The sequence below is a fragment of the Desmodus rotundus genome, chromosome 3, assembly GCF_022682495.2.
Source record: "Desmodus rotundus isolate HL8 chromosome 3, HLdesRot8A.1, whole genome shotgun sequence".
NCBI lineage: Eukaryota > Metazoa > Chordata > Mammalia > Chiroptera > Phyllostomidae > Desmodus > Desmodus rotundus.
The window spans coordinates 186,374,126-186,388,542 of record NC_071389.1 but is presented as its reverse complement, the minus strand read 5'-3'; the positions used below and the strand labels follow the sequence as shown (position 1 = coordinate 186,388,542).

General features: G+C 39.4%; 1 protein-coding gene across 1 annotated transcript; it reads left to right on the top strand.

The window, feature by feature from the left end:
• Positions 1-2,442: 2,442 nt before the first annotated feature.
• On the top strand, positions 2,443-13,283 carry ARL1 (ARF like GTPase 1). Its single transcript, XM_024579022.3, has 6 exons — positions 2,443-2,639; positions 4,904-5,041; positions 7,220-7,301; positions 8,283-8,394; positions 11,302-11,480; positions 12,210-13,283. The coding sequence occupies exons 1-6, from the start codon at positions 2,636-2,638 to the stop codon at positions 12,238-12,240; spliced, it is 546 nt and encodes a 181-aa protein (XP_024434790.1). The 5' UTR covers positions 2,443-2,635; the 3' UTR covers positions 12,241-13,283.
• Positions 13,284-14,417: the final 1,134 nt, after the last annotated feature.

Here is a 14,417-nt window from a genome sequence, read left to right as displayed (position 1 = left end):
GATTTAATTTATCTAGACATTTTATGGCTTTATTATTTATAGGTGTCTCACTTGTTGAAGTTATTTTGTGCTTTTTTTTGATATGAAACTTTTTAAATGGTATTTTTCCATTACTACTGATCCCCTTAGACCTCCTTCCTCTACCCCCTTGAAGCCATTTTAATTTAGTCTTAAACAGGCTTGGGTTAATTAGTGCCTCTAAGAGTTAGCAATTCTGAGAGTAGACCGTTTAGACGGTTTCATAGGTGTAGTATAGGTGTAACATAGTAAATAGTCAGAGGTTACTTGTCCAAAACCTACGTTAGAAACACTGGAAAGGTAACACCTTAAATCTTAGAATGTTGGGATTTATCTTTAGATCAAAGCTTTCAGTGAATGGCAAAGAGGTTTTTGTTTTGTTTTTGATGCATCCAGGAAATCAGACCAGACCTTCACAAAGTAAAATATTAAATGGATAAATTTTGAAAAATAAAGTTCTTGATCAATTTCCTAAAGCAGGGGTGTCAAACTCATTTTCATGGGGGGGCCACATCAGCCTCGCAGTTTGCCTTCAAAAGGCCGAAATAAGTTTAGGACTGTATAAATGTAACTACTCCTTAACTGTTAAGGAGTTGAAATTACATTCGGCCCTTTGAAGGCAACTGCGAGGCTCACGTGGCCCCAGTGAAAATGAGTTTGGCACCCCTGGCTTAAAGGGTCTTATTTTTTAAATCACACTACTGTTTCCACAGTGACTTGTAATTTAGGTGCCTAATGTGCATTATGAAAGGTTGAAATGCTATCTAGTAGTATTAACAACACTTTTTAAAAACAAGATTTTAGTCATTTATTTTTAGAGGGAAAGGGAGGGAGAAAGAAAGGGAGAGAACATCAACATGTGGTTGCCTCTGGAGCAACTCCAACCAGGACCTCGCCCGCAACCCACTGAGCCACACCAGGGAGGGCGTATTAACAACACTTTTTAATTTGTATATAGCACTTCAGTTTACACAACATACTTACATATATCTCATTTGCTTATTTGGCTCAGAATATGCAGTGTGAATATTAAGTTTGCAGTATCTTTCCTTTTAGTTCTCCTTTAAGGAGAATCTGTTTCCAGGGAACTATATGCATTGCACTGGAAACATAACTGACACGGATATAAATTTGAAGAAGCAGTGGCCAAGAAGTACCAAGTGGTAGCAGCTGATCTTGGCAAAAGGAGGGACTGGGGGTGGATGAAGAATAGGTGAGAAAGGTCAGTGGAATCACAGCATGCTGAGGGTCAGCAGCTGAACTAGACAACCCTTGCAAAGTACAGCCTTAAAAGTCCAGGTGTTTAGGTGAAGAGTCGCTCAAGCTCTCCCCTTCTCGAACAACAAAACAAAAACAAATAAACAAAAAGAAACAAACAAAAGCCCCAAACTTCTCCTTTCAGGAAAAATTTCTGCGAACTTCTTATGATTTGGGAGCAGAAGGAAAGCTAAGAGCAACCGGCAAATCTAGTTCAATGTTTAGGCAGCTAGAGCAGTCTGAAAATTGAAGTCAAAACCAACACAAGCAGCCCATAAACTTCTGTGGAATGGAAGAAATCTCTATGTTAAATAAATACATAATATGTAAAGACTGTATTAGGAAGGAGACCCAAGAAAGAGTTACCAATAAATAGTTACTTCTAGGGAGAACTGCAGGCTGAGCAGCTAGGCAGTTTAGTTTTCTGTGTCTTTACAAATTTTCAAGAGACATACTCAACCTTTTTTTAAAAAAAATTAATGAGTCTAGGAGAATCCCGTCTCCCCCACCCTCCAAGCGTCGCTGCCTTCCTCCCACACCCCTCACTGCCAAGAGCTACATTACTCCCAGCCCACGCCCCTCGAGGAAGCAGGTCTCCAACCCTAATTCCCATGGTCTGGACCAGCCATTCCACACCACAAATCACGGAAAGGCAGTCAGGTGCACAGTCGGGTAGAACATAGGGGCAGGGCTTCTAACGCTGACCCTGCAGGCCACTGCCACGCCAAAAATATCCCGTTAGCGGCCTTAAGTGTGAGGCTGCTGCACATTGGTGGCAGAGGGGGGGTCTTCCTATTATTATTACGTAGTCCTATTGCCTTATCCGAGGCACCCAGGCCAAGTAGAGCCACCCCCGCAGGGCGCTTCAGTACTAGCAACTCTTCCGAAGCCGCAGACTGCGCCCGCCTCCGGTCTGGCTGCTTATCGAAGCCCGACTTGCACTCTTGGTCAGCGGATTCGCCACTTTTTGGTGTTAGAATTTAAAATGAAACTTCGAAAGCCCTTCCCATCCAAGAAAGTAGAAGCAGGAGACACTGGGGATTCTTGACCTTTTTTTCCTCCCTCTTCTGGCTTTCACAGAACCTACAACCCAGCTCGCAGAGAACTCGCGTCGAAAGCGGCGACGCGGACGCCCAGGCCGCCGCAGCTCCGGTGCGCAGTCGCGGTGGCCGCTCGCTCCCGCCCACTCCGGGTGGCAGACGTGGAAGTTACTGGCGGACCAGGCTTCCTAGGAAACTGCCTCCGAGCCAGGGCCGGAGGCCGAGGCGAGCGGAGGTGGCGGCACCGGGACTGGAGTAGGAGTCGCTGCCGAGGCCGGGGCCTGTCTCTGAGACCGACGCGGGCAGACCGGTGGTTCACCATGGGTGAGAGCTCTGAGACGGGCGCTCTGGCGCGCTTCAAGTGGCTGCGGCCGAGGCTGGGGTCGGGAGGAGGAGAGGGGCGTTGAAGACTTCGCTCACCGTAGCGCTGCGGCTGTGTGGGTGGACCCTGCCTGGAGTGGCCGCCCCGGCTCGTTTCCCCTTCGTCCCAGCGGTGTGGGGATGGGGGCGGCGCGGGGCCGTGCCCCGGCACTGCCTGGGAGCCCGACCCCAAGTCTTTCCCTCGACCACGAACTTTCCCTCACCTCCTCGGACCTAGCTGGACTTGCTGGGCAGAGTCGGTCTTGGAAAGCTTGGCAAGATCAGTCTTGCAAAGCTTCGCAATGAGGGTTCTTGGGTAAAAGATGAGATCTGACCCCATAGTGGAAGCTTGATTCTCTCTCTGGTCGCTGACTGCATCTGTTTAAAACATCCAAAGGGAGATGTCGCTCGTAATTTTGTGTTATAGCCATCTTGGCAGTTGTCTGTAGCTTTTCCTGTAGAGAACAGAGTAAGGTGGAGAAGGAAATGGGGCGGGTATTATTGGTTAGTAAATGAAATTTTCATCTCAAGTTCTGAAGTGCCAGTTGAGGGAATTACGTTGTCATCACAAGCGTCAGGTAAAGATTCCCTGCTAGAGTCCAGAAGGAAATACAGATTCTTTACCTTGTTTACAATTCGGTAAATGAAGATGGAAATTCTTTAGTTTACTTAAATCCCTCCACGGTTTTGGGGGGATTTTACTTCCTGCTCTGGAACATCACAAGCGCTTTCCTGTCTTTTTCCGTAACCAACGTCAGTTTTGCTCTTCCGCCTTTTTTTTTTTTTTTTTTAAGCCTGTAAGAGATAGAAAGGACTTTGCCAAGTCCCATGCCTTCTCTTACACTTTCCCAAGTTCTCTAGCCCATGGTGTGTTCATGTATCCAGACTCGCAGCTCTTAATTGTGTCATTTCTTTGTCAAATAACCGTGTATTGTTGAGTGGCATCACTTCTGTTTTCAACTTTTGTATATTGTTTAGTGTACCTTTCGATCTCATGGCTTTTGGTGGAAAGGAATCAAGCCAAGGTCCTTTTTATTTGTAATCATAAAATGAAAAAGTTAAGCTTCTTTTGTTGTAAAAAGAATTATAAAGACTCTAAAATGTCCACTTTCCTTACTCTTAGGGGTTTTCTTAAACACCATTTCTAAGAGCCCCTGCTGAGATAAAGAATAATTTTTTAAGTTTTTTTTACTTTATTTTTATTGTTGACACTATTACAGATGTCCCCATTCCCCTGCCCCTTTGCCCACCTCCACCCAGCCCCCGCCCCAAATAGTAACTTGTTAATTTTAATTCTTTCCATCTTTACTGATATATGATTGACAAATAAAAATCGTATGTATTTCAGATGTGCAACATATATTTTGACATATGTATACCTTGTGAAATAATTACAATCAAACAAATTAACACATCCATTACTTCACAGTTATTGTTTTGTGTGTTGTGTGCTGAGAACCTATAGAGAGCTTTCTTAACAAATTCCAAGTGTACACTGTATTATTATTAACTATAGTCGCCATGTGGTACATTCAGTCTCCGGAACTCTTCACCTTGTAACAAAAGTTTGTGCATCTTTCCCTTTCCCTGACTCAGCCCCTGCTGGTTACCATAGTCCTCCTCCCTGCTGATAAGTGCTTTTGTATTACACCATACCTTGTATATAGGAAGCCTTCTGGAAATATTTCATGAGGATTGAATGTAGTTTTGTTAATTTTTAAATGATTTTTCTATCAAGTATTTTGGGCTTCTGTGTCTCAATCTCTTGTGCTTTTTTGCTAATAGAAATCTTGGTGATTGAAGGTAGTTGTGTTGGCATTGCTGCTATACAGCTACAGTAATTGCTTTTCATGTGCAAGGATCTCACTGTCCCACTGTCATTCAGACTTGCCCTCCGGTTCTTAGGGGTAGTGGGGGGGTCATGGCAGTATACTCATTCTCTTGACAAGAAAGTGAGCTCCATAAGAGCCGTGGTCATATTTCTCTTATTTTTAGTGTATCTTCTATGCTTGCCTGGTATATTATCTAGGACATGCCAACTAGTGGTAATTACTTGTTTGATGTTGAATAATATATTTCAATGGAAGATAAAAATACTCATCTATGAATTGAGGAAAGTGATGTAATATTTAATTTGGTGTAGCTGTCAAATGGCAAGATTAAATGTTTTGTGGACCTAGTTCATAAGATGATATTTAATACATTTATTTGCTTTTATTATTTTTAAGGTGGCTTTTTCTCAAGTATATTTTCAAGTCTGTTTGGAACCCGGGAAATGAGGATTTTAATTTTGGGATTAGATGGAGCAGGAAAAACTACAATTTTGTACAGATTACAGGTTGGAGAAGTCGTTACTACCATTCCTAGTAAGTGTTGGTATGATAAATTGTAGGGGCTTTCTGTTTGACATCTTACATTTTATTTCTGAATTAATAATACACATAATAAAGTAGTTATAAGGATTGCAAATGATTGTAAACTTCCATTATGAGCATATTATTGATAACGCATTTTTTTCTGTAAGTGAGCAGTTTGGTGTACTGTATAGACCCTTGGGCACAATTGGATTTTGCCCTTTAGAGCTGTTTTAAAAATTGCTTAAGTGAACTCAAGCCACTTAATCTCATTGAGAGCTAGTATCTTTAATGATAAAATGAAGATAACAAATATCCACTGGTTTTGAGTGGGGAAATATGTGAAGTGTATAAAATACTTGGTAAACCTCTTTAAAGAATTATATAGATTTTAAGTGATACTACCTATGCAGTGGTTTTCTTCCTATGTTTGTTACTTTGTGCTTTAATTAATATTAGTTTCTCTTAAGTAATTGTATTGATTAATTGTAAGATCTGAGTTGAAAAGTCTGAATGTTGAATTAATCTTGGACCTAAAAATATCAAGAGAAGAAACTCAACTTTAAATTAGTTGTTGATTGTCCTGGCTGGCGTGGCTCAGTGGATTGAGTGCCAGCCTGCGAAACGAGGGGTCAGTGGTTCCATTCCCAGTCAGGGCACATGCCTGGGTTGCGGGTCGGGTCCCCAGTGGGGGACGCATGAGAGGCAACCACACATTAATATTTCTCTCCCTTACCCTCTCTAAAAATAAATAAAATCTTTAAAAAAATAAATTCATTGTTGATGTCTTAGAAAAATATTCCCAAGAGTCCTGTTTGACTCCATAAGAAAACTGTCCTGTTATTTATACTTTTTTTCATTTGTCGACCTGAATTTCCTTATAGATTAATACATTTCAACTAAGTTTAGGTGTTCATAGAGTTTGTTTGAGTGTTTAAATTATGCCTTTAAAGTTACTCTGTCATTCAAGGTATTCCTATGTTTAGTAGTATTTAAATTTCCAGATTACAAAAAGAAGGCTAGTTTTTATGAAAGAACTTTTAAAACTCAATGGCATCTTTTATTTCTTTTTGCCACTTTCAATAAATTTCAGTTCCCTTGTTTTTTGCTTCTCAAAATTGCGCCTCACTGCTGTGTCTCAGGGTTGGTCATCTTCCCTGCGACGCACACAGTCTGGTGGGTTGCCTTTCAGGGAATGGTGGTTGACAGCGCACTCTTGTCCTTTGCACATAAGCTGTGTTCCTGGTGTTGGTGAGGGTGGTGATGACACTCCTGCCTGCCTTGTGGGAGATGTCATGAACGTGCTTTTTAGTTTTTCACTCCAATTTGTTAGGTTAAAGTTATGTTTTTCGTTGTAAAAGGCATACTTGCCACGTATGACTGTGAATCATTTACCAGTATAAACTTAAATCTAAAATAAAAATTGTTTAGTTACAGTTCTCAGTTTGTAATATGATGTTTTAAGCTTATAAAATCTTAGTAAACTTTGTATATATAACTCCTAAGTTTTAATTTTTTTAGCATCCTCTGCACTTTCCCTTAGACTCCTTTGTATGCAAACAGTTGCATCCTGCCTTAGCTGTGTGTCCTGCCTTAGGGCTTCACCTAAGAAGAATGGCAGGGAAAAGGGATGGGACACCTCCCCTTGACCACGGAGCTGTGACTTTATTACAGATGAGAGCTTGAGCAAGTCTGTGAGGGTCTGTGAGATTGCCCGCCTTAGAGAGCCCAACTTCCCTAGAGCAGTATACAGCCACTGCTGTGTCCTTGCCCACTGAAACTCAGAATCGGGGCTTCCTTGGTTTTGTTCCCTGTTTGTTTGCTACCTACCAAAATTCAGATTTTCATAACATGCCTGCAACCGTTCTTTTTAAATACAACTTTCTGAATACTTTTATATGCTAGTTCTGTATTATGACAGGAGTTGAACATAATAGAATTTCCATTGAGCTAAGAATTATGTATTTGCAGAGGTGACTGGGGATTCTTACATAATCTGAGGGTGGTGCTGATCTTGCTCATTGATGGTGTGTGTGTATAGCGTAGCATACTGTCTTGTCTTAAACAGAATAATATCTCAACCAATAGTGTAATTCAACCATTACCCTTTGTTGTGGAAACTCCATCAGCCTGAATACTTTGAAGGTAGAATGCATTGGTGTCTACATAAACTACTGATTTATCTTTCAGCCATTGGATTCAATGTTGAGACAGTAACATACAAGAACCTTAAATTCCAAGTCTGGGATTTAGGAGGGCAGACCAGTATCAGGTATGGTACAAAGACCAGATTATTTTGTGGTATTTAACGTTGATTGGCTCTTGTAGGGTTAACAGCAATAAACCAAAATATATCTTCTTTTGTAATTTAAGTGGAAGCCTCTTAGCTTAAAATGAGGTAAAGCTGCCTGTCCTTTCCATTGAATCATAATCTAAGGAAGCCGGTTTTTCAGATAACACTTTAATAAAAAGTGTCTTCATAAGAATGTTGAGATCTAATTTTTTACTAAAAGAGTCCTCCATTTAGTTCTTGTGAGCCCTTTCCTCTGTGAGACAGACTATCTTACATTTCATAAAAATACCTTCCGGAGCCACTGCTTTGGGCTAATGTGAACACAGATGCCCTGTGGAAGTCAGGCTTCTGCCTGGGGCACTGTGCTTGACCCGGCAACGGTGAAAGTTCGGTGACTGTCAGTGGTTGCTCACTGTGGTACCATCTTAATGAATTAACAGAGCGTTTCCAAACATCCTGCTTCCTTTTAACTTGTATCGTCTCTTGAACCACTTTTGAGTCTGGTTCTAACTTTAGCCATTCTACTTCTTGGTATCTTTAGTGAACAGTTTAATGCCTATTATATAAAGTCATTGAAATTTTTTTTTTAAAGAACCCATTCCTCTTAAAGAGTTGCTAGTTAAAGATTTAAAGATGTAATGATTAGGTTCAGTACAACTTTTTTGTCTGTACATTTAGTGGTTTAATAGGTTTTGAGTATATTCTCTCAGCCTGAAGTCTGAATTCCTTGGTCCTGTGATTTAATGTGTATCAGCATTCTTTCCACCTTCATGTCTGAGGGATATGACATAGAGATCAATTAGAAACAATGCCTCATTATGGCATTGATTCTAACACGGGTGGGGCAGGGTTGGCATGCAACCACCACCGTCATTGCCAAATCTTAGCATATAAATTAACATACCAGTTTCTTCTTTTTTTCAAATAGCAATATATTCTCTCTTTCTGAATTGTCTCTAGGCCATATTGGAGATGTTACTATTCAAACACAGATGCGGTCATTTATGTAGTAGACAGTTGTGACCGAGACCGAATTGGCATTTCCAAGTCAGAGTTAGTCGCCATGTTGGAGGTAAGAAAATCTGATAAAGATGTGGGGAAATCATTTACAGTTGCTTTCTGTTTTCACTGTTTATTATTACATGCAGGAATCATTAAAAGAAAGTAGGGATATTTCCCACCGTGCCTTTATTATCATTTTCTTTTGTGTGTATTACCTCCTATTCCAGAAATACTGTTGGGTAGATGATTACAGACAAAAAAATACCCAGCCTTGTGACTTTCTTTAAATGAGAAACCTTGATTTCCAGGAAGTTCAGAATTGAATTCTTTTTAAACTGAACTATTCTGTGACTCCTCTGAAGTGATTTTTTAGAAAAAGGTATTTCTAGTTATATAAATTAGCTTATGCACGCAGATATGGGTATAGGTAATAAGCATGTTTGTTTGCTGTAGAATTATGAATGTTACGAGAAATGTATTTCTGGATTTCTGACGTAATTCTGGTTCCTGCTTACCTCTCCCAGTTTTATCATTCTTTACTCTTCCCTGTACCTCAGCCACACTGACCTTCTGTTCTTTGAATGCGCCCACCTTCACACCTGACACCTGGCTTAGGGTCTTTTGCATTTGCTCATCCTGCATGGAATGCTCTCCTCTGCCCCCCAGACCTTTGTATGACTATCTTATTGGTGTATTTCATCTTCCATGTTTCTGCTCCAGAGAGGAGTCTGTTACTTTCTGATCCCTCATTCTACTGTGTTCTTTGTACCATTTATCGTTTCTTCCCATTATTTAAAAATATACTTTGTTTACTTACATATATCTCCCACCCTAAAATGTAAGTTCTTCAAATTTACCTTAATACCCTGTGTGTGGGACAGGGTATAGCACTTAAGAACTCCGTACATTGCATTCACTGAGACTTGTAAGATTATTTATTGGCTGGCTGACTGAATTCAGAGGCTGCATTAAATAATCAATTTAAAGTTTAAAAAAACCCTCCATTTGAAATAAGCTTTTCAAATGTATTAATGAGTAACTTAATTAGTAATGAAATTGCCTATGCTCAAGAAAATTCAGTTTTTCTCACCAAAACTATGATTATGAATTATGTAGTCATCGAATGTTCTAGGCCACTTGATTTCCCAAGTAGAAGTATTGTCAGAATACTTTGGACGTCTGACTTGTTAATGACTTGAAAATCACTGAACTTTGGATTTTTTTAACAAAATCGCATGTATATCATAGGAGCTTCTTAGACCAAATTCAAGTATAAGGAATTTTAAGGGAATGTTTAATTGCCTTGGGTATGATGGATTTCTAAAAATAAAAGCTTTATTTAGATGTAATTCACATGGCATAATGCAGTTTTATCATATAAAGTTTTGCCTAAAAGAAACGGATTATTAATGTCAGTTTTACAATTCTCAAGTTGTGCTAGATTGTTGGTAGGTCATTTTTGCTGTTAGGATTTGACTTGCATAAACGTCCAGACAAAGAACTAAAAATTATTTATTCTGTAGCAACTAACTTTTAATTGATTCAATCAACACATATTTATTATGGAGTATAAAGTGCAGGTGGAGTATGAGTGGGGGGACTGTTACTGACACAGCCCTGGCAGGGAGGCTCAGTAGGTTGGAGTGCCGTCCTGTGCACTGAAGGGTTGCAAGTTCGATACCCAGTCAGGGCACAGATGGGAGGCAACCAGTGGATGTTTCTTTCTCACATCACGATGTTGATGTTTCTCTCTCTCTCTCTGTCTCTCTCTCTCCTCCTTCTCCCCTCTCCCTCCCTTCCTCTTTCTATAAAATCAATAAACATATCCTGGGGTGAGGATTAAATTAAAAAAAAAACCTTACTGATACATAACTATTTTATTTTACCTTCTTTGTATACAAAAATAAATTCTAAATGGTGTAGAGAATTAAATGTAAAAAGGGTTATTATAACTATATATAAATAAGTATGTATAAAGTTTCTGGATAAGAAAGGGCTTTCTAAATCAAAGGATTGGAAGGAATTACAAAAGAAAAGAGAGATTTAATTCTATTAATACATATAAAAACCCCCCAAAGCTCAGAGGCCAGATAATATGAACTGAAGTCAGACAGGGAAGCAGGACACCATTTTACAGCCGGTGACTGAGGATCAGATTAGGTAAGTGAGCACAAGGCATCAACCTGCAGTTCACAGGAGAAAAATACATTGCTGATAACATTTATATTTTTAATGCCCCAGTAATCATATAATGTGCTGCTGTGTCTGGAAAAATATGTAATTTCCAGTTGTACTGAGGCTGAATTAAAGATAGGCACAGTCATATGCTGTGGGTGGAGTCAAAATTGTTACAGCTTTTCTGGAAAGCAGTTTGCTTATATATGTAATGAGGCTGGAAACATTTCATACTTTGATTTCATTTTTAGAGAATTATGTTAAGGAAATAGAGATTTACACAAAGACTTTTATATAATGACTTGGGTCCCTTGGATTTCTCTAATAATTAATTAAAAAGCATCTAAAAAGAATTTAATACTGGCAAAGTTATATGTAGTTTATGGTACACGTAATCATAGTGTAGAGTATATTTAACTTTAAAAAATTTTTTTTGACTGTTCAGAAAATCATCCAAAATTTAATGTTTAGTTTAAACTAAACTTCATAAAGCAAGGTAGGGAACTATATGTAAATGTGATTGTTAAATGAATAAATTTATCTGTTAAATAAACTATAAACATCCAAATTACGAAGCAGTAAAAAATACTGAAAATTTTAACAGTGGTCATGTTTGGGAGGTTGGATTATGGGTGAAGCTTCTTTTCTTCGTACTTCTCTGTAATTTCAAATAATTTATACTGGTCATTACATATTAATAATTAGGAAATGTACTTTTAAAATAAGGGATTTTTTGACATGTCTTGCTAAACTCAAGCGAGCACACTGATTAAAGGAATTAAATATCTTCTGTTTAATTTAGGAAGAAGAGCTGAGAAAAGCCATTTTGGTGGTGTTTGCGAATAAGCAGGACATGGAACAGGCCATGACTCCCTCAGAGATGGCAAATTCACTGGGATTACCTGCCTTGAAGGACCGAAAATGGCAAATATTCAAAACTTCAGCAACCAAAGGCACTGGCCTTGATGAGGCAATGGAATGGTAAGCATCACGTTTCCAGAAGCCATCTGTGCATGTGTGTGTGGTGTGTATGTACAGCTGTGTACACATGTGTAACTTCCCCTTTTGTCTTAAAGATGAAATTTAAATTACTCAGCAGCTTATCATATTAAGTTCCTGCAGCCTTATCTTCCACTTTCCTTAATGTGCATTGGCTTTTATTTCAACCACACCTGCCTGATTACAGTTAGACGAGCCAACTTTCTGCTACTTTTGTCTTCCTGCCTCACCTTGCCCTCTAATTCTGTACCCTTCAGGACTTTGGTTAAGGCTGTCCTCTTCAAGAGTCTTCCCTGATGTGTCTCATGCCACTGCCTGCCACACGCGTGGATGTTCTTGGCACAGATCAGTGATACAGCACTTGTTACACTGTCTTGTAATCGACTTGTACGTCTGTCTCCCTGTTAGATGTATCAGCTCCTTGAGGACAGAGACTAGTTTTCACCACTGAATTATCCGGCTGTAGAAGTAGCAGCCTGGAAAGTAGATATTTGGTTTTTTTGATTATTCATTCAAAGCACAGACAAAGTGAACACTAAAAGACCTTCTTCGAAATTGAGTGCATAACCTCATTTTCTGATAGAACTGTCTTAGCCTTCATCATTTAAAGTGCTTGGGAATCCACCTCCATTTTAAACTTTATAAATGACCATACTCTTTACCTGAAGGTTTGCAGTTAATTTTATGAAACCATTTATTTTCTCTTCACAGGTTAGTTGAAACATTAAAAAGCAGACAGTAATTCAGTCACTTCAGCGCCTCTGAGACGAAGACCGTACCACATATCCCTATGGAAACAGTGGTGTGCTTCACACTACTAAATGGTAGAGCTGTGTATGATCGTTGGCCTGTGCTGAACTGACTGCGACATTTGTAATAAATACAAGAATTAAGTATTTGGTTGGAAGGGTAACCCATTGTGATTGAACCAACTGAGTATCTGGTCTGTGTAATGTAAAATATTCCTTCCTTTCTTGTGTTAAGGGTATATATTCTATTTGTGTGGAATTCTTATTCAAATACAGCCCTATTTAAAGAATGTGCTCTAATTGAGGAAAAAAACCCTATTTTTGAATTAGTGGTTACAGATTGTTTGTATAAACACTAATAAATATCGTAGCTCAGATATTTTTCCTCTAAAATGAATTAAGTTTTTCCAAAAGTTAGACTCAGTAGAGTAGTGTAGGAATGCAGTGTAGGCAATACCGTTTTCATTTACTTAATGACCACTTTATTTAAGCTGTTGCATTTAAAAGCTTTTGGTCATAGGCATGAAGTTGAAATAATTATTTTGGTGGTTAACTTCACTGATTAATCTGTAATTGTCATTTTATAGTACTTTATATAGCTGTTGAAGAGGTTTTATGTATATTGACCTACTCAGTTTTTGCAGGAAGCCTGTGATGTAGGCAGGACAGGTTGTAATGTAACGTTTATGGACGTGGGGCATCTTTCTTGGGTTGCTAGGCTGGCTTGCCCAACTGCTAGTAAGCTGGGAGCAGAGCTCAAAAGGAGACTTCAGGGTCAGGGTCAGGGTCAGAAGCTGGTCCCTGCACTATACCTTAAGTTCCTGAAAATGTCATCTGTGCAACACAGACGACATAACTCCTTACGTAAGATTATGCTAACTGAAGGAGACTGTACATTTAAAATAATGTCTATAAATTTATTTGTCCATATTAGTAGAGGTAGTAAAAGCAACCCTAAGTGGTTATATTTGATGAATTCACAACACATTAAAGAAAAAATACACACTGAAGGAAATAAAAAGATGTATTTTAAGAAGCATTGGAAAAGGTGTCTTTACTGTCTTTCATTCCTTTTATCTACTTTTTATTGGACATGTCAGTTTGGTGAAGTCAAAATCATGTTGGTTTTACAGGGAGAAATTAAGCATTCTTGGCTTTAAAAGTTAGGTTTACCACTAGGCTATCAAAAATGTATGTTCAAAGGAACTTTTCAGGCTGCACAGTCTACCACAGGACTGGCTACAGTGGGCCAGAAGTAGATAGAGTCCTCAGTAATCACTAAAATTGGGGAGAAATTTTTTCATTAATTTTTTTAAAGATTTTTATTTATTTTTAGAGAGAGGGGAAGGGAAGGAGAAAGAGAGAGAAACATCAGTTGGTTGCCTCTCACACACCCCCAACTGGGCACCTGGCCTGCCACCCAGGCATGTGCCCTGACTGGGAATTGAACTGACGACCCTTTAGTTTGCAGACCAGCACTCAGTCCATTGAGCCACACCAGCCAGGGCAATTTTTTCATTTTTTAAGTTGAACAGCGAGCATTTAAAAAAATCAGATGCTGGTGGTAAAGTGAGCTGAACACTACTGTGCCCCTCATGTTTCAGAAACACTAGAGGTTCATTTCCTGGCTCCAACACTGGCCTCTGCCTCTGGCCTCTTTCCCTTACATTTTTGGTCACTCAGCTCAAATGAATATGGCTTTCTCTTTTCACCTGTGGAGCTTAGTCTTCTTATTCCCCAGCACCCATTCCTAATTTGCTCTGTGTCAGGTGGAGAAGTTGAGGCTCACTGTGAGAACAGAAGTGTGGGGAAGTGAGGCCCTGGCTGGCAGGTGCTGTCTGGCACGGGGGCCTTGTGGTCTCGAATTCTGAGGAAGACCCGTGCAGCTGTGGCCAAGGTCAGCCTTGGATGATCCTGATCTCTGGTTTATCACAAATACTGGGATGGGGTATGAGAGTATATGCTTACTTTAATATGGTATAAATTATAAGGTCCTTTTCGAGTAGGAAGCAACTATACAGATATGTTATAGGAGACTGCATGTTGATATTTTTAAAAATTAAAAACAAAAAATCAAGTTCTAGGCACAAATGGCCACTCCTTCAGTTCCCCCCGCTCTATAAAACAAGAGACTTGGCCAAATAATATCAAAGGTTTGTTTTAGCTTTAA

Coding starts and splice junctions, on each gene's coding strand:
- ARL1 (XM_024579022.3), top strand. Junction 5,042..7,219: donor AGTCGTTACTACCATTCCTA/GTAAGTGTTGGT, acceptor TTTATCTTTCAG/CCATTGGATTCAATGTTGAG. Junction 11,481..12,209: donor CTTGATGAGGCAATGGAATG/GTAAGCATCACG, acceptor TTCTCTTCACAG/GTTAGTTGAAACATTAAAAA.